The sequence below is a fragment of the Doryrhamphus excisus genome, linkage group LG10, assembly GCF_037039965.1.
Source record: "Doryrhamphus excisus strain RoL-2023G ecotype Guam linkage group LG10, RoL_Dexc_Guam_v1.1, whole genome shotgun sequence".
Taxonomy (NCBI): Eukaryota; Metazoa; Chordata; class Actinopteri; order Syngnathiformes; family Syngnathidae; genus Doryrhamphus; species Doryrhamphus excisus.
This window is the reverse complement of record NC_136366.1, coordinates 9260354-9280064: the sequence shown is the minus strand read 5'-3', so window position 1 is coordinate 9280064 and position 19711 is coordinate 9260354. Positions and strand designations below refer to the sequence as shown.

General features: G+C 41.0%; 1 protein-coding gene across 2 annotated transcripts in view; it reads right to left on the bottom strand.

Annotated features, from left to right (window-relative positions):
- The window catches only part of itga1 (integrin, alpha 1), a 37062-nt gene extending 19972 nt beyond the window's left edge, over positions 1 to 17090 (bottom strand). Inside the window, exons 1-2 of one of the 2 annotated variants that reach the window (XM_058064188.2) lie at positions 16833 to 17090; positions 2439 to 2559 (exon numbers count right to left, since the gene is read on the bottom strand). In XM_058064188.2, coding sequence (XP_057920171.2) covers positions 2439 to 2559; positions 16833 to 16875 — 164 coding nt within the window. In that variant the 5' untranslated portion in view covers positions 16876 to 17090. Of the gene's footprint in view, positions 1 to 2438; positions 2560 to 5930; positions 6466 to 16832 lie in introns of those variants that run through there. The other variant, XM_078794006.1, reaches the window with a different exon arrangement.
- Positions 17091 to 19711: the final 2621 nt, after the last annotated feature.

Here is a 19711-nt window from a genome sequence, read left to right as displayed (position 1 = left end):
ACCTTCTTGACTCAGTCGCTAGCAATGAAAACTTTCTTTGGCCCCATGGCGGGTTATTTAGCAGTCACAATCAATACAAATGCAGAGACAGTGAGTCAGCAATGTGTAGGGTGCAAATCAACAAGTTTGTTTTGTGCAATATTATACAAAAAAATGTGTGAAATTTATTTATTTAATTACAAAAACCTTCTCCGGGTACTCCGGTTTCCTCCCACATTCCAAAAACATGCTAGGTTAATTGGCCACTCCAAATTGTCCATAGGTATGAATGTGAGTGTGAATGGTTGTTTGTCTATATGTGCCCTGTGATTGGCTTGCCACCAGTCCAGGGTGTAGAAGACAGCTGGGATAGGCTCCAACCCCCCCCGTGAGCCTTGTGAGGATAAGCGGTAGAAAATTAATGAATTAATAATTACAAAAATAGATTTGACTGTACTTTAGAGTAATCATTGTACAGCTCAACACTCAACCAGCTGTTGTTGACGTACTGTATTTTCAGTGAATAGTAAATACATACTGTTTGCAAGCTGCACAATGACTACTCTAAGTTATAGCCGAGTGTCATGTCTCCCTACTGAAATGGTTGCTGAAATGTGAAGGGCTGTATATTGTTCACAACGAGTACACATGACTACATGCATGCCTGCGTCCACGAGTGAGCATGGTCATGTGACTTGGTGTGTGTAAACTGATGCTAAAAAAGAGAGCCGGTCATCTGCCTTCATCTAAACACTCGGGCTTTATTAACATTCCTGCACTCTAATGAGGCCTGGATGTCTACGCGCACCGCCTGCAAAAAAACACACACACTCTTTGATGGGTACTTTTTAAAGTTATCTGCTGACTGACGATTGAAAATGATCGCCAAGAAGAGTGGATTTACGCAATGTGATTGCACAAAACGGTATAGGACTGATAAACATTTCTGCAACTTCTCTGATATTTATATACTTACAAGTATTTGTATTAGTATTACACAATATTCCCGGCACAAATATGATTGGCTGTGCATCCAAAGCCGCACAAAACTTGAGACATCAAAGTTGCATTCAAAAACAAAAAAAAAACAATCAATACACATAATGGTATCTACCAATTTTGACAATAAAACCTTGTATTAAGCCAACGACCCCCCTCCCCTCCCCAAAACACTCTCCATCACTTCCTTCTTTTGTGTCTTATCTCACCGTCCTAAATCCCCCAAGTTAACACATCCTCCCTCTGCCCGTCGCCATGTACAGGTTCATCGCTCAGACCACGACGTCTGACTGAGATTATCTGCAGACGTTTTAGGTCACAGTCGGCTACGGAGATTAGTGAACAGTGAATTTCTTTAACTCGTCTCACATGGCTCTGATAAGGTTGTTACAGCTAGACAGGGCCAGGTATGCAGCAGGCTACAGATAGATAGGCTAAGATACTGGGATCTATTTACCACACTCTAATAGCGTTTGGCAGGCTTGTATGTCCTATACTCTCTCTTCTAATGATGGAGTACTATAGTGCGTCGATGTGCAAGCGCCACTAAATTACAGAATTTGTGGGCCAAAGAAAGTTAAAAATGGAAATTTGGGTAGGAAAAGTCCACTGCCACACACCACAGAGAAAGGACTGGGAGAGTTGGCAGGAACACGCAAACACCAGGAAATTACTATTTGCTATTACTATTTGCGTTTTAATTTAATTTAATTTAATTTAATTTAATTTAATTTAATTTAATTTAATTTAATTTAATTTAATTTAATTTAATTTAATTTAATTTAATTTAATTTAATTTAATTTAATTTAATTTAATTTAAAAAGTTTTAAGTTAAGATCTGTTTTTAAACCGCGTTGTTCATTTTCCCTTAAAGAGTTCTATTTTTAGATAATAATAATTTTAGTTAATTATAATTAATTTCAATTAATTACATGAAATTAAATGTTATTTATGGAAGACTTTGACAGATTCTTTTCATTAAATTAATGTAATATGCAGTCACACAATAAAAGGCCATCTAACGAATGAAAAGCTCATGAAATTACCGTAATTAAAATATAATTTAAAATATTCCATAAAAAATAAAAACAATGGAACACATATAAATGTAATTAATTAAATAATAAATAATAAAATCCCGTATATAAATTTATTATGAAAAAAATAATAGACACTCAATAGACAATTCATATATACGTGATTATATTTTCTTCAAATGAAATTCAATTAAATTCTGAGGACCTTTATACCGGCAGGAAGTGAAAGCATGGACTTCATCCTCTCATATGTTTCCATCAAGGTCAAGTTCTTGGACAGCAGACCCATCCATGCATGCCTTTGTTTACCTTTCTTTCTGCACGGAAGCAGAGTCACGCCGGAACAGAAAAGGCGCCCCTGAACCGGACTCACAAAGTCAAACCCATGCAAAAACTCCATGAACGAGACTTGAATTACTCACCATTTGCCTTCGCTGTTTTCAAACTGCTGCACGGTGTAACCGAACATGTCCTCCAGCGGACCCTCGAAGGACAATGTGTTCTTCTGGTCCACATTGAAGGACAACACATGCACCAGAAGCACTGTATGGATGAACGAGAGGGAAAAAGTTATAATAAGGCACCATTCAGCCTGAGACAACACACCTTATTTTCATATAAATATGTACATGCGGTAAACATAAACATGTATAGATAGTAATTATACGGTTGCTGTTGTAAAAAGACAGCAAAATGCTGCATTGGGTGCTAATAAAGTCGGATGAGGGCTGAACTGAAACACACGCATCATCATTTTGGAGAACACATAAGGAATGTGAAGCATCACTGTGAAGCACTTTGGTCCGAAAGGCGTCTGACCCGTGGGGACAAAGACTTCTTCTCTACGCTGGATGCTATCACAGAGGCTCCATAGGAATCCATCTTCATTGTAAGCACATCACAAAGACACCATTTATAAATATGAAGGGAAGAAGAATTCCTCTAGTTGTTCAATGTGTGCGGAGGAGGGCAAGATTAAAAGACGACAACCCGACAACCCCATCGGTGGACCACAACGACGGAGACAACAAATATCTAGCAGCTGTTTGCTTGTTTGGTGATGGGAAAGAAACACACCACATCCTAACAATGATGGCCACCATGTTGGTTTGGAGACGGATGCATTAATGTCTCCCGGAGGATTATTAGTTTATTTTTAGTCAGAGATAAACAAAGTAGTACATGCTTCACATTCATTTCCTTCTCTTTTCATAACCTGACCACCAAGTGATTCTTGACTGCTTATTTGGACAGTCGGTACGTTTGTCCTTTTTATGAGTTAGTTGGTTATACACAGGCGGCACGGCGGCCAAGTGGTTAGCGCGCAGACCTCACAGCTAGGAGACCAGGGTTCAATTCCACTCTCTGCCATCTCTGTGTGGAGTTTGCATGTTCTCCCCGTGCATGCATGGGTTTTCTCCGGGTACTCCGGTTTCCTCCCACATTCCAAAAACATGCTAGGTTAATTGGCGACTCCAAATTGTCCATAGGTATGAATGTGAGTGTGAATGGTTGTTTGTCTATATGTGCCCTGTGATTGGCTGGCCACCAGTCCAGGGTGTACCCCGCCTCTCCCCCAAAGACAGCTGGGATAGGCTCCAGCACCCCCGCGATCCTTGTGAGGATAAGCGGTAGAAAATGAATGAATCAATGAAAAAGAACATCATGCCAACAGTAAAATATGGTGGTGGTAGTGTCATGGTCTCAGGCTGTTTTGCTACTTCAGGGCCTGGAAGACTTGCTGTGATAAACGGAACCATGAATTCTGCTGAGAATGTCCAGCCATCTGTTCCTGACCTCAAACTGAAAGGGTGGTTTAGACAGCTGGGATAGGCTCCAGCACCCCCCGCGACCCTCGTGAGGAAAAAGCGGTAGAAAATGAATGAATGAATGAGTTGGTTATACAGGTTTATTGGTTGGTCGGACAATTGGTTAGTTGGTTCGGGTGACGGTCAGAAATGTCAGTTGGAATGGAAAGTTCGTATCATGTGTTGCTCTATAGGAGTCCACAACTGAATACGAACTGACAAAAATGAGTTAAAGTCCCCTTTAAGCAGTTGGTCCATGTGATGGGCTCGCCTCTTGCCGCTGTACACAGTACACTCGCAAAAACAAACGGCCATTTGAGTTTGTATGTTGATCCCAATGATATTACAGCGGATTAGGCTTTTTTTCTGCTTCCTCTTTCGGTCCGTAGAGGAAGGCAGGATCAGGAAAGGCAATCTTAGCCAAGAAACATTATCCACTATGTTACTCCTGGGTTCCCTTCTCCACTTCCTCTGTTGCGAAGGAGCTCCATTTCCTGTTTCTATTAACCTGATTATGGACATTCTTTGAAATTGACAGGTGCACTCTCTTGCTTTGCTGAGTCAAGATGGCTTCAGGCCAGTCAGGCCTTTTCCATTTATCAAATAGTGAGCTCAAATGCTGCATCAAACGGAAACGCCTTCTGTCTGTCGGTGATATAAATATATCGTATCCCGTAGTTACGACACATCCCATTCTGCTCAGAATACTGTGTCTTATGTTAAGGCTATTTTGGTGAGTCTGCCTGACGTCCGCCCTGGAAAACTAATAAGTGAGGTCGCCTCTTTATGGATGGAAATGGCCTCATGGAAATGGCCTCTGGGGCAATTGCTATTGAAGTTGTCCATTAAAGTTGCAGGCTGACTAGAGAGATGAGGAATGTTTTTTAGGCTGGAATTTACAAATGAAAAGACACGTTTTCGTCAGCTGGAGTGTGCCTGATGGACAGTTTGAATTACACTACCGCTCAAAAGTTTGGGATTACTTGCAAATTTCTTTGTTTTCCAAAGAAAAACACATTTTCATGCATTTACAAACATTTTTATCAATTTCACAAACAATTAAAATGAATCAGATGATTTTCAGGATCTACATTTTTGCATAGAGGCCTACTATCAACAACTGTCAGTCCTCTGCATCAATCTCCTGGTATGGCTGCTAATCCAAGTTCATCATTTTATAAGGCTAATAGATGATTAGAAAACCCATTTAAAAATCTAAACTAACACTAAAATCTCTTACCATGCTGTCTAAAAGGACAGAAAAATGATGCACAACTGTGCAAGAAGACAAATATCTGACAGTGTGTAGTTTAAGACAAAGACACCTCACAGGTCGTCACCTGGCAGCTGTACTAAATAGTACCCGTCAAACACCAGGGTCAGTATCAACAGTGAAGCGGCGACTTCAGGATGCTGGACTTCATGGCAGGATTGCCAAGAAAAAGCCATATCTCAGACTGACCCAAAAACATTTCCAAGTGATCCCAAACTTTTGAGCGGTAGTGTATGTTATTTGTTTGATTGTGACAGTGCTATGATATTCATATTTTGCACTCGTTGCATTTACAGCATTACAGGATGGTGAGTCAGTCAGTCGGTTAGTTTGGTAGATATGCAGATATTGCAGTATCCGTCCCAAAGCTGCATTGCACTAAGCTGGTATTGTGACATTGCTGGCTTACTCGGTTGAACGGTCAGTCCTTGGTTAGTAGTTTGGTTGGATTCGCGGTGATTTGACTGGTTGGATTAGTTGGACGGCCATTAATTTGGTAGTTGCTTAGGCAGTCAGCCACTCGCCTTTGTGTTGGACTGCCAGTCAGTTGTTTGACTGGTTACTCAGACAACTGACTGGTTTGCTAGTTCAGTTAGTTGTTTAGTTAGACAGCAGTTACTATGTTCGCTAGTTGTTGTTCATTCAACAGTGGGTTACTTTGGTTGGTTGCATGGTCAGTTATCTGTCCAATTGATTGATTAGGATTGTCAGTATCTTGCTTAGTCAGTTTGTCGGTGGATAGTGGCTCAGACCTTTGATCAATCAGTTGGTCAGTATCTTGTTTAGTCAGTTTGTCGGCTTGGTCAGTTGTTTGGGTGGATAGTTACTCGGACCTTTGATCAATCAGTTGGTCGATCAATCAGTTGGTCGATCAATCAGTTGGTCGATCACTCAGTTGCGTTGACTGATTGAATGTTTGGTTGGAGTTGGAGTAAGTTGGTTGGTCATTCGGTACGTTACAAAAGTTACTGCAAAGACAACAGTAGACAGTCTTGAACACTGAGATAACTACAGTACAGCCATATGTTGTTGTGCATCCTTTCTGATGCCATAAAAAGGACTGTATATTAATCACGCAAATAAGATAATGCTAATGTAATAAAAGGCTTTCATGGACCACAAACCTGGCCTGCTAAAAACAAACTACTTTGGTCTAATTTGCTGGCACGCTAGACTATTGTTGGTATTTTTGGCCTGCTGCTCAAGCTGTCCTTCTGTTTCAACGTAACCATCAAGCATGCTGGGCTGGATACAGTAAGTCATTAAACGCAGCCAATCCAATTAAATTAACAAGTCCACAATTGTGAATGTTTGTCAGATGCCAAAACACAGTCGAGATTTGCAATAGAAGCCTTTATGACTTACAGTGAAGCTTTAGTAAAACACGCTGAACAGAAACATGGAAAACTGTCTCTGGCCAGAAATGTTTAATCTAAATGGTTCCAAAGCAAAAAGCCAGAAGACTCCGCTGAGTCTGCTTTCAGTCAAAAAAAAGTCCATGTGGTCCTGATTGATGCTGGCACCATGTCAGCTCACAAGAACCTGCCATAAAACCCACACCGCCCCCTCGTCAACAGCGACTCCCTTTCGGGCACGGATCAGCACCTGTGATACGTCAAAGCAGACTTTTGGCTTTAAAGTCTCGATAAAAGTGTACACTGTGTAACAATAATCACCTTTAAAGCTCAACGCAAATCAACACGTGTTGTACTAAAGTCGAATCAGTTACACATGTCAAGCTGATTCAGGTTAAATTGACAATTAAAGTCAGCAAATGTGGTAGCAGAGAAACGGGATATCGTTAATGTTACATTACCAAGGCGTGAATGGATAGCTACACCGTGTACTTCTCCAGTGGGAGTCTGGCATTGGAGGTTCTCCCAACATGTGTTAGCAGCTAAGAGCAGGCCGCCTCCAGCTACGATGAAGGCATGAGCCCCAAATATTTCCAGATTTCCTCCACTTCTTTTATCCTGATCTTATTTTATCCATTTTTTTGCAGGTTTTAATGCACTGCATTCTTTTCATATTGTCCTGCACCAGCAGCATCCTTGCAGGGTGTTAAACTTTGGGCAGTGTCAGCATTTGTTTTTCTTGGCACGTGTGGGAGGCGCGTGCTTGCAACAATGTGGACGGGATAACGCCGGACATTGGAAGATCCAGGCGGGCGAGAATCATGGCGCGATTGGACGTAATGCAACAGGTGAAGGTTAACAATGTCGGATTGGAGGGTAACGGCTTATTAACTGCATGCTGTGTGGGTGGCTTGGCCTTGGAATCAAGTTGAAGACCTGACATTTTTACGTGAGGTAATAAAATGTGCCAGAATGTTTAGAATGCAGTTCTTTGGATCGAGAACTTTGTCCCAACATCAATGACTGATCATTGTTTTGATAGTTTTTGAATGAATTGTGTTAGATTAATGAAATATCTTTTTCTTTTTTCCTTTTAAAATAAAATTTAAAAATTTAAAAATTTAAAAATTTAAAAATTTAAAAATTTAAAAATTTAAAAATTTAAAAATTTAAAAATTTAAAAATTTAAAAATTTAAAAATTTAAAAATTTAAAAATTTAAAAAATAATAAAAAACTTAAATTATATTAGAAAGGCAGGAAGTGAACATTGAAAGTAACAGTTACTGATTGTAAAAGTACCAGATGGAGGGGTAGGATTTAATAAGCTTTGCTTCTTCCTACTCCTTTTGGACATGTGGAACTGTGAACTGATTATGGGATGCACTCAATTGTAATCTCACGCATGTTCAAATGAAATTAAACCATTACCATTACCTTTTTCCTTTTTCCTAACTAGGCCACACTAGCCACAAAGGTCTAGATGATCTCCCCCAACACTTTACTTCCTTTCTTCCGGTCCTCATGATTAGGGATCCTCCATCCCACAGGAGCATCATCCATCCCCTGCTATTCTCCCCATTTATCTCTGTCCATGCAACCTTTCTTTCCCCGTTTTTCATTGAGTCTACAGCACTGCGGTGTCGCATACCACACTGCGCAACTTCCAGATGTATTCCCTCTAGAGCGCTGCACAAAACATGCAATGAGCCGAGACCCACGCATGACATCATCGACATCCCCCCCACCAACAGAGACAACTGTCAGAGCTTTTCTATCCCCTCTGAAATTCCCCCTTTGTAACAACACCGCGGCTAAATACGCTGATGGCGACGGTTTTAACTTATACACGGAGGGATCAAACACCTCTGGACGGAACCAAAAATACACACACCCAAGGGTCACTGCATGACCTTTATGCCAGAATCAATAAGCAACGTTCGGGAAAACACACGGGGGAACACAAAAAGAAGGGAAAGTCAGTGAGCATTTGAATGAGCCGGCATTGTACTGTATTATAGCCACTATAACAAGCAGTTATAGTTATTAAGGGAGAAAAAAACTCAAATCTACATGGCCCTGTGTGAAAAAGTGATTGTCCCCTAAACCACTCTTTCAGTTTGAGGTCAGGAACAGATGGCTGGACATTCTCAGCAGAATTCATGGTTCCGTTTATCACAGCAAGTCTTCCAGGCCCTGAAGTAGCAAAACAGCCTGAGACCATGACACTACCACCACCATATTTTACTGTTGGCACGATGTTCTTTTTCATTGATTCATTCATTTTCTACCGCTTATCCTCACAAGGATCGCGGGGGTGCTGGAGCCTATCCCAGCTGTCTTTGGGTGAGAGGCGAGGTACACCCTGGACTGGTGGCCAGCCAATCACAGGGCACATATAGACAAACAACCATTCACACTCACATTCATACCTATGGACAATTCGGAGTTGCCAATTAACCTAGCATGTTTTTGGAATGTGGGAGGAAGCCGGAGTCCCCGGAGAAAACTTGCACAGGGGGAACATGCAAACTCCACACAGAGATGGCCGATAAAATAATAAATGTTATATGAAAATACACTACCACTCAAAAGTTTGGGATCACTTGCAAATGTCTTTGTTTTCCAAAGAAAAACAAATTTTCATGCATTTCACAAACATTTTTTTCCATATCACAAACATTTTTATTCATTTCACAAACAATTCAAATGAATCAGATGATTATCAAAGAACGATCTACATTTTTGCATAGAGGCCTACTATCAACAACTGTCAGTCCTCTGCATCAATCTCCAATCAATCTGGTATGGCTGCTAATCCAAGTTCATCATTTTATAAGGCTAATAGATTATTAGAAAACCCATCTAAAAATCTAAACTAAAACTAAAATCTCTTACCATGCTGTTAACTACTCCCTTCAGAGAGCAGCACAAACTGGGTCTAACAAGGACAGAAAAACGATGCACAACTGCGCAAGAAGACAAATATCTGAGAGTGTGTAGTTTAAGACAAAGACGCCTCACAGGTCGTCACCTGGCAGCTGTACTAAATAGTACCCGTCCAACACCAGGGTCAGTATCAACAGTGAAGCGCCGACTTCAGGATGCTGGACTTCATGGCAGGATTGCCAAGAAAAAGCCATATCTCAGACTGAAAAAAATGTCCAAGTGAGCCCAAACTTTTGAGCGGTAGTGTGTATTAGTACTAAAATAAGGACAAAGTATATAATGTAGAAACAAATACCCTTTCCCCCACATGACATTACAACTTCCTTCAATATTCTATATCTCGTGTGGCCTACAGAACAGCTCCATACATCTGACCTAAACAGTGATTTCAGCATTTTACAGCATAAATGCCTGACAAAGACTAAAACAGCCTCCATGCTCGTATTTACTGACATAATATTGTGTTCTAATCCTGAGTTAGTGCACCAATGTAAATTATTTACATACTGCAAGCTGTGCCTACTTTGCTATTAGCTGCAATCACAGTCAGGGATTGTTTAAAATGGATTCCCTGAGCAGCTTTTGGAACATTACCAACACATTACAGTGTAACAACTGCAATGGTTTAGTCAATGGAATGGTGATATGACACCCCCGCACTATGCCGTACAATTAGACAGGCGACAACCGCACAAAAGCACCCCCCCCCCCTTCACACACACACACACACACAATCAAGAAAAGGTTAATGTGAACACATTGCCCTTGGGCAGACGCTGGCCCTACCCCTGCCCCCGCCACGGTACCAGTTTGATGGATGGCTCTGGCCCGCTGTTGGCCTGGGAGAGATGGAAGGGTAGAAGGGTGGGGGCGGAGGGCTGGACAGGCCTGGTGCACAGATGCAGCACTGCAAGAACACACACTGACACACAGTGTGCATCAGGGAGTTCATGCTAACAGAATGTGGAAATAAATATTCCGGCCAAACGATTAAAAAAAATCCCATATTTGTCCCTGATCACAATTACGCATGTCAATACAGTCAAAACATTCACTTTACGTACTAAAAAGCATTGGAATTAATAACACAGCAATACCTCCCACCACACCTCTTTTTATAAGCCCCCCCCGCCCCCCCAGACCACTGGGTTACTGCCCATCAAGTGTCCCCATGCATCATGAAGTTAACTACCCCACCCAGTCTATAAAACCACCCTTTAGCAGCAATTAGTGGATTTATATGACAGAGCATTAAAGCATTGTTAAGGCTACACAGCGTTCAAGTGGTTAGCGCGCAAAGCTCACAGCTAGGAGAGCCAAGTTCAATCCCACCCTCGGCTATCTCTGTGTGGAGTTTGCATTTTCTCCCCGTGCATGCATGGGTTTTCTCCGGGTACTCCGGTTTCCTCCCACATTCCAAAAACATGCTAGGTTAATTGGCGACTCCAAAATGTCCATAAGTATGAATGTGAGTGTGAATGGTTGTTTGTCTATACGTATGTGCCCTGTGATTGGCTGGCGACCAGTCCAGGGTGTACCCCGCCTCTTCCCCGAAAACAGCTGGGATAGGCTCCAGCACCCCCGCGACCCTTGTGAGGATAAGCGGTAGAAAATGAATGAATGAATAAAGCATTGTCACCATTCTGGGGGCTTTGTGGTTGCGTCCTAATTGCCGGTTTTTGGGGTCCAGTCTTGTAATCAAGTGAGGTGTGGAGGGGAAGCGGATCTCCACCCTCCTACCACAATTTGTCATTAAATCTGTTTTTTCGTTTTAGCAGGGAAAATATGTCCGCACGTCCACACAAGACTATAAACTTGACTCATATCAATACGTATACATATTGACCAAGTCATAGGTTTATTGCTTCGTTAATTGTCCGAAACGGACATTTTTAAGGACATATCAATGAATTGCAGATTTTCCCCATTTCTTAGTAGCCCTGAAACATAATTTCCGCCCAAAAGTAGGAACTGTAAGGTTCTATTGGACTTGAAATGCTGTTTCTTCACCGCCAAGGTAATTCAAGCCAACCAGCTGACTTAAAAGGGTTCCATGCGACCAACATGGACACCTTATGAGTTCAGCATGAGTCTGTGTGTGGCTTGACCTTCCTCGGAAGGTTAAGATCGATGGAAGCTCGCGCAACGTGATGTCGCACCTTCACGGGGTGTTTGGCTTGTCTCAAGTCTTCTTTGTAGGGGTATCGATTTTCCCCTCTCAAGTGTGTGAGTGTTGTTACGTGGATTAAGTCTGAACGCCCGGTGCGAGTCTGTGTTTGTTTTGGGGCTCAGTGGCCACTTGGAGGAAGATTAGGTTTTTCGTACAAACACTTCACGCGGATAATGGGAATCAATGACGACAACGGCGCAACTGTCAATCATACGAAAGAATGAGGTGACAAAACCGAACACGGTAATATTTGTCTATGAAAAATAACATGAACTGGTGATTCAATAGCAAGGCTCGACAATAACGATGTACCGATGGCCCGGGGCAAGTTAAAACAAAATTCGGGCAAGTAAATCCAATCAGTGATATTCCCGTCGGGCAAGTGCACTTTGACATGCCATACTGCCAAGAGTTTTTTTTAAAAGTGGTTCTTGTTGGGTGTTGGTAAAACACGGACTGCATAATTCCGGTGGTAATTTGCAAACCAATCCTTGCAAATCTTGAAATGGACCAATCAGAATCGTTTATTTAGACCGAGCTCCGCAGTCCACAGTCCGCGTTTTACCCACACCCGTTCTTGTTCGCGATCAACCAATCAGCGATCGTTTGACTACGAAAACATCTATCATGGCGTCCCTGCCAACATCGTCTAATTCTTCAACAACTTCTGAAGGAAAACACCAAAAAGTGATGAAACAGTGCCTCCTAAACAAGTATTTTATTAGCGGCAGCAAATCAAATGATGGCACAGGTGAGTGAATCACATTGCTGTGACAATTTGAAGTGGTCACAATGAAACCCCAAAGTTCGACCCCCAGAAGTCGGATGCATGAATGTGCTCACCAAAACACCCATTCTTACTTTACTTTAGTTACTTCTAACTAATATTGACTGTCAGTGGTCTTACCCACTATGTTTGTCCATATTATGCAATGCTGGTAGTCAGACATATTAAAGGTGGTAAAATAAAGCAGATGGACATCTTGTTTACAGCCAGTTACCCACCAACTGCCAGACCGGCTTATTGATTTCAATGGTCAGAGGAGGCCCACCATCTCCATACTGCTACACCTTCTACATGTGTTTTTACAACAAGCGGCTGATCTATTCCAGTCATCACACTGACAGACCTGAAGCAACCACATCAGGTTTCAGTTCCTCCGCATTGGGTGTTGCCTTCAAGTTCCATTTAACTGGCATGCATCAGACTGAGGTTGTTTTAAAGACTGTTTCCTCACATTTGTGACCTTTATCCTGACCTCTTGCGACTTCTATAAACACAAAGAAACTCTCCTAAGAATGGAAGTGTAAACAAAGGCATTATGTTTTTTAACCGTAGAGAGCTTATAGGGAAAAGAAGCAATTAAACCTCTCGCAATAAATAATAAATCTTTCCATGTAACCACCACAATTTGCTCATACCCTGGTTGGAAATCATTTCTTAATTATGTCTTCAATTAGATTCATTATTCATTCATTTTCTACCGCTTATCCTCACGAGGGTCGCGGGGGGTGCTGGAGCCTATCCCAGCTGTCTTCGGGTGACAGGCGGGGTACACCCTGGACTGGTCGCCAGCCAATCACAGATCACATATAGACAAACAACCATTCACACTCACATTCATACCTTTGGACAATTGGGAGTTGCCAATTAACCTAGCATGTTTTTGGAATGTGGGAGGAAACCGGAGTACCCGCAGAAAACCCACGCATGCACGGGGAGGGCAGAACATGCAAACTCCACACAGAGATGGCCGAGGGTGGAATCAAACTCAGGTCTCCTAGCTGCATGGCCTGTGCGCTAACTACTGCAGCCCTCAAATTAGGTTATTTAGTCTTATTTAGTCTACTATATTAGGTATTATGAATGTAACAGTGACTATAGGGGTGCTATTTCATGTCTAGAGGGCTCTAAACGTAATTAGTTTTTTTTATGCTATAACTACAAAAATATTTCCTTTGTGGAAATTCACTTATCACGGTCTGGTCTGGAACCAATTAACCGCGACAAACTAGGGATTACTGTAGTTGGTTTAGTCACACAGGAACTCACTTTGTCTGCTAACGGTGGCCATTAACAAGGTCAGACTATTGACATACTAAGTGTCAGCAGACAGCGGAGAGATGTGTTGGCGATCTAAGCGGCACATTCACATGTACAGTATCACATGAAGCCCCCACTTGGCCTCACATGACCAAACATCAATAGTAAAGGGCTGTAATGAGGCTTCGCTTTGCAGGAAATTAAAGCTTGTAAAAGCACCTAAGTGACTAAACTATCGATGCCTGTTTGTGGCTTTAAAAAAAAAGGGTGACATAGCTGCCGGAAATGTGAGGTGAGGTAGTGTGCATCCTGTATCCTGTCAAATGTCACATATTTACAAGGTATTACATTTCCATTGTCAATTATCGATCGATCTCTAATCATGTCAAAACCCATATTTAAAAGGTCATAAACCGATTTTAAGCATCTCCTTGATCTGCGTAAGAAGAGTAGTCGTAGTTCACATCGTCGTCTGACCTGCATCATAAATTCAATTGAGCCTTTAATGTCTTTTGAAAAAAAAAAAACAGCAATAACTCAGGTTACTAAGCTTTTGTTTCAGAAAGCTATAAGGGAAAGACAGATTCCCAAATCTGAGACGGAAACGAGCATCCCATCCTACTGAGGATTTTAAATCATTTTTGCTTTCACCTCTTCCCTCCATCTCTGTAGCGCTCTTAGGAAATCTCAGGAACCTTTTGCTTACATGCTGGAGGCACAACAAGCCAGCTGAGATTTAAACGTAACTGCTTCACCACCATCGAAACACAGTTTTACAAGTAAAGGCTGTAATTACAGTCTGGGTGTTTATTTACCTAACCCGCAAAAAGAATGGGGCGTTAAATGGGCTCCGGCAATATTGCAATATTGCACACATGCTTTTTTATTAGCAAGTATATCGCACAAGACTGCTACAACAGAACCAATGTTGTAATAGCGGCAAGGAGAAACTGTTCAGCCGAGCAGGAATACCACTGATAAATCCGGCAAATGTATCAAGCGTTAGCTTTACACTGATAACTGAGTAGTACAACTAATGTTTTAAAGCACATGCAGAGGTAGATGATCTTGTAAAAGCCAGATAATTGCCGTCAGCCAATTACAGGAAAGTGATCCGTGAATGAAACTCATCCGTGGTTATGTCGGTGTGGCGTGTCCTCCGTGGGCTCCGACACGGACTGATTGAAACCAGATGCCTGCTTCGTTCCTTTTTTTATTTTTTTTGTGGGAGGGAGGTGGGGGGTTAAACTCAAACCACCTGTAACACACCCCCAAACTCCGTTAGGAATTTCCAGAGATAAAATGCTTGTCATGTGCCCACTACAATAACCGTACTGCGGCCCTCTGGAGACCTGGCGTTGCTGCAACGGGGATGGAACCAGGTGAGGTCACGCTGGAGCTGGACTCATGGTGAGCTTCTGGTGCAACCCTGCACCATTGCATCACAACTCAGTGTCATGTGATAAACTTATTATGTTTGCTTTGATTGGGAACGCCATTGTCCTCCAAGGGGGGGGGTCCAATATAGTTCCTTAGCTCCCATCAGGCTTGACCTGCTTGCATTATGACAGTTCACACCACTGAAGGAAATCCCTAACACAAGTTTGTAGCATTAATAATTCATTTTCTCAATATCTCTACCAGTTTGTCAAGGCAGACACCCATCCCAGGAATACCGTTTTGGTTCGGTTTTTCCTTGCCTCCGTCATTTTGCTTTCTTTGATGTACTGTACTGTACTGAGGATGGTGGTTCTATATCTGCTCCATATGTACCGTGCCTCTAGGGGGGAATATTTGCACAGCATCTTGGGGCTTGCTATGACACAGTCTGCTGTGATTTGCTGTTTGACGCTATAGTCCTCCATGCATGCAGTTTGGTTCTTTTGGAAGAAGAGAGAATTTTCTTGAGGAATAAAATAGCATTTAAACTAAAAAATTAATTAAAAAATTTATTAAATATTTTTATTATTTAATGTATTTTATTCTATTATTAAATGCATTTGTGTGTCCCCCCGCCCCACAAAACAAATCACAAGCTCAACCAACCCAAAATAACCAACATAAATAATAACAAAATATCAAATTTTTGGGAGAAAAAAAGGCACATTTTTTCAAGAAAAAAAAACATGCTCACAATATTTTTTTTTTGCAATTTTTATGCTGAGAAATTATTGAAGAAAAAAAAAGGACATATTTTTATTTTTTTTTCACAACAAATTATTTGAAGCAAAATTTAACATTTCTATGATGACAAATTCACACTTGTGAATACTATGTGAATACCATTAATGTGAAATTGTCAAAAAAAAAACGTAAAAAAATGGGGGGAGAAAAAGTAGCTTTTTTTAATTAAAAAAAAGATATTTCTGAGAATAATATCAAATTTTGTGTTTTTTTAAATGTCACAGGAATAATTATTATAATAAGAATATAATAGAATAATAATAGAATAATAATATTTTTCTCAAGAAAAAATTACCAACATTTTTTTTCTTTTTTTTCAGCAAAAAGAATGCAATATCAAGAATATAACATCGTAACCTTGCAAGTGAAAATGAAGGCAGAATATGAGGATACATTTTCATGAAAAAAAAAGAGAAAAAAAAGCTGGCATTGTTGGGAGTGACGTGACTTGTTATTTTTTTAAAAAAACGGATTTTGATCCAAGCTAAATTAAATCTAAGGGCAAAAAAAAACCCAAGTGAGTCAGATGTGACACCGCAGAAATGTTGGCATAGAAAAAGGACAAAAGACACACTTTTCCAAGATGTTTTGACACATTGACACAGGCACGTGTGGATTCATGCATTCACTATCCTGACCATAAAAGCACGTTTCTACCTCGCACATCACATATTCTTACAATGAAACGTGTACTTTAGAGTAGTCAGTGGACAGTTTACAGTGTACGGAGCAAGCACACTTCCAGGCGACAAGTGCCTTGCTGAGGAACCCAAAGGTGATGGAACCCATCTGATCCTCTTCCTCCACAGTAATGAGAGGAGTGAGAAATCCACACGACACCATTTAAAGTCACTTTCTATCAACCCCGGTGCCACCTCCACTGACGTGCACGTCTTTAGAAGTCAATTATGCTCAGCCAGATGATCTCAGCGCTGCTGGCTTATGCAGACACTGAATGGAAAAAACCTTCTATATCTTTGTACGCCTGTCAGCCATTATTTCATTCAATTACAATAATCACCACAATGAACTCACCGGCAGCTGTGAGAGAGAAATAAACACATGAAGCCCAGAACATCTTGGCGCCTCTGTCAGTCAGAGGAGACGGAGGGAAACACTGTCAAATATTCCACGGACTCCTGTCTTCTTCTTTTCAACGTAAAGTGGAATCAATGAACGGGTCGAAAAGCATCCAAGAGGTCTCCTCGTACCCACTTGTACCAGAAAACATCCACGCTTCTTTAGAGGGTCTGTGAAGTCCGGTGTCTCTCTTCTGGGCTATGCTCGCATAGTGGAGTGTGCCGCTGCAGGGGCGTGCATGAGGATGAGGAAGAACTATGGGGCAGGACCCTCTCTGAAGTGGGCTTGGTCTGCTAAAGCAGTGGCAGGGGCGTCACTGGGTTCTGAGGACAGGGGGTGGCTTAGCCCCCTGGGGATTCACAGGATATGAATGAATGTAGTAGACATTCAAAAAAATTCAAAAAAATCAAAAAATCTAAAAAAAACAAATAAGGAACAAGAACCGGGATATCATTTTCCCACTTTAGGACAGATTTAGTAGAGATACTCAATTGTTTTAGGCCACCATTAAATGTACACAAATACACACAATCTACACTGCAAAACCGCTGCTCAAGCTCTGGAACCATTCTGTCCAGTGGACAGTGATCAATGATATAATAATCATTATCATATTATTAATTAGCCTATTATTATTACTATCATCATTATTCTTCTTCTGATTATTACTACTACTACTACTACTAGTAGTAGGGTAGTATTAGCCTGCTTATTGGCTTGCTTATTAGCCTGCTTTTGCCCTATTATATGATTTTTTTTTGTAAAAAAATCAATAAAAAATAACAAAAAATCATTATTACATTATTAATTAGCCTATTATTATTCCTATCATCATTATTCTTCTGATTATTACTACTACTACTACAAGTAGTAGTAGGGTAGTATTAGCCTGCTTATTGGCTTGCTTATTAGCCTGCTTTTGTCCTCTTATATGAAATTTTTTTCTAAAAAAAATCAATAAAAAATAACAAAAAATCATTATTATATTATTAATTAGCCTATTATTATTACAATCATCATTATTCTTCTTCTGATTATTACTACTACTAGTAGTAGTAGTAGGCTAGTATTAGCCTGCTTATTGGCTTGTTTATTAGCCTGCTTTTGCCCTATTATATAAAATTTGTCATATTGTCAATTTGTCAAATTTGTCAAAATTTGTCAAAAATTGTCAAAAATTGTCAAAATTTGTAAAAAAAAAAAAAAGGAAAACATTTGTAAAAAATTGTAAAAAAATGTAAAAAATTGTAAACATTTGTAAAAAAAAATTGTAAAAATTTGTCATATAAAAAATATCAAATTATTTAGGGGGCTTCCGCCCGAATGACGCCACTGAGCAGCAGGATTTCTTACTATTTTAGACGTGATTGTTCATTTATTTGTTTGGATTTGAAGACATTTTTCACCCCAATAGGGAAAATAATCAGTTCCAATGTCAAATCGCTCACCATTATAAAGTTCTGTTACAGCTAACAACTTCTTGTCATCTTGCAGAAGCAGGGGTACACGCTGAAATGCGATGCAGATTCCACGCCCCCCCCCCGTCTCACAGCCCAGTGCAGTGTTTATGTATCCTATAATACCCTAAAATAGCTATAATAACGCACGCTTATCCCAATCTGACCAACTTTAGCTCTTATATTATTTCAATCATCTTGATTTGACGCGTATCGATTCCAGCAATCACAGCACAGTGTTGTTCACGGATATCCTTCTCCAGCGTGAACCTCCGTAAACCAACCCTCAAGCAGTTAACGCCATACATCATACATGCACTAACGCAGTGTCATAGTATGTGTGAGGTTCCACAAAAACGTGCACAACTAAGGAACTGCTGGCAAATGTTTACACAAGTCCTTCCTGCCCTCGGCTTTGTAGCAGATATCTCCAACAGGGACTCAGGAAGACTCTGATTAGTATTTAGCCCGTTTCCTCACCCATCTCCACCCTTCTAAGCCTTCTTTTCTCCGGGTACTCCGGTTTCCTCCCACATTCCAAAAACATGCTAGGTTAATTGGCCACTCCAAATTGTCCATAGGTATGAATGTGAGTGTGAATGGTTGTTTGTCTATATGTGCCCTGGGATTGGCTGGCCACCAGTCCCGGGTGTACCCTGCCTCTCGCCTGAAGACAGCTGGGATAGACTCCAGCACCCCCCGCGACCCTTGTGAGGATAAGCGGTAGAAAATGAATGAATGAATGAATCTACTAATTAGTTTCCTAATATGTCAAACTCTAACCCTAACCCTTCTGCACTCTGTGTGTATGCAACCAGCCCCGCCTCCACCCACCAGAGACAAAAGGGCTCACTCCCTTCATGCTGTTGTTCTTTGGGACCAACATGTAAACTCTCTTCCTGCCAGTTTGGAGGCGAGAGATGAGAAAAAACGATGAAAAAAAAAACGAAATATATATAGCCCGTTGGTTTTTATTAGTTACCGGATGTGATTCATTCATGATCGTCTCAGGCCTAGTGCCCAAAATGCTAGTCAAAGTGCTCCTGTCATATACAGGATCTTTGACTACCGTTTCAATAGTAGGGTTTTTAAAACAGAAGAGCATTCCTGTCATATAAAGCAGGGGTCCCCAACTGCCGGCCCGGGGACCGGTACCGGCCTGTGGTGCATTTGCTGCCGGGCCGTACAGAAATAAAAAATCATTTATTAACATTTATCACACCCAGATGGGACCATCTCGTCTCAACAAAACAAGCTCAGGCCTCCCACAGATTCAGTGGGTATATTTGTTTTTAGCCCTGTCCTGTTATTTTATATTTGATGTATTTTTCTGCCATACATTGCTGGTCTGTGAAAAAAAGACCCAAATCACACCGG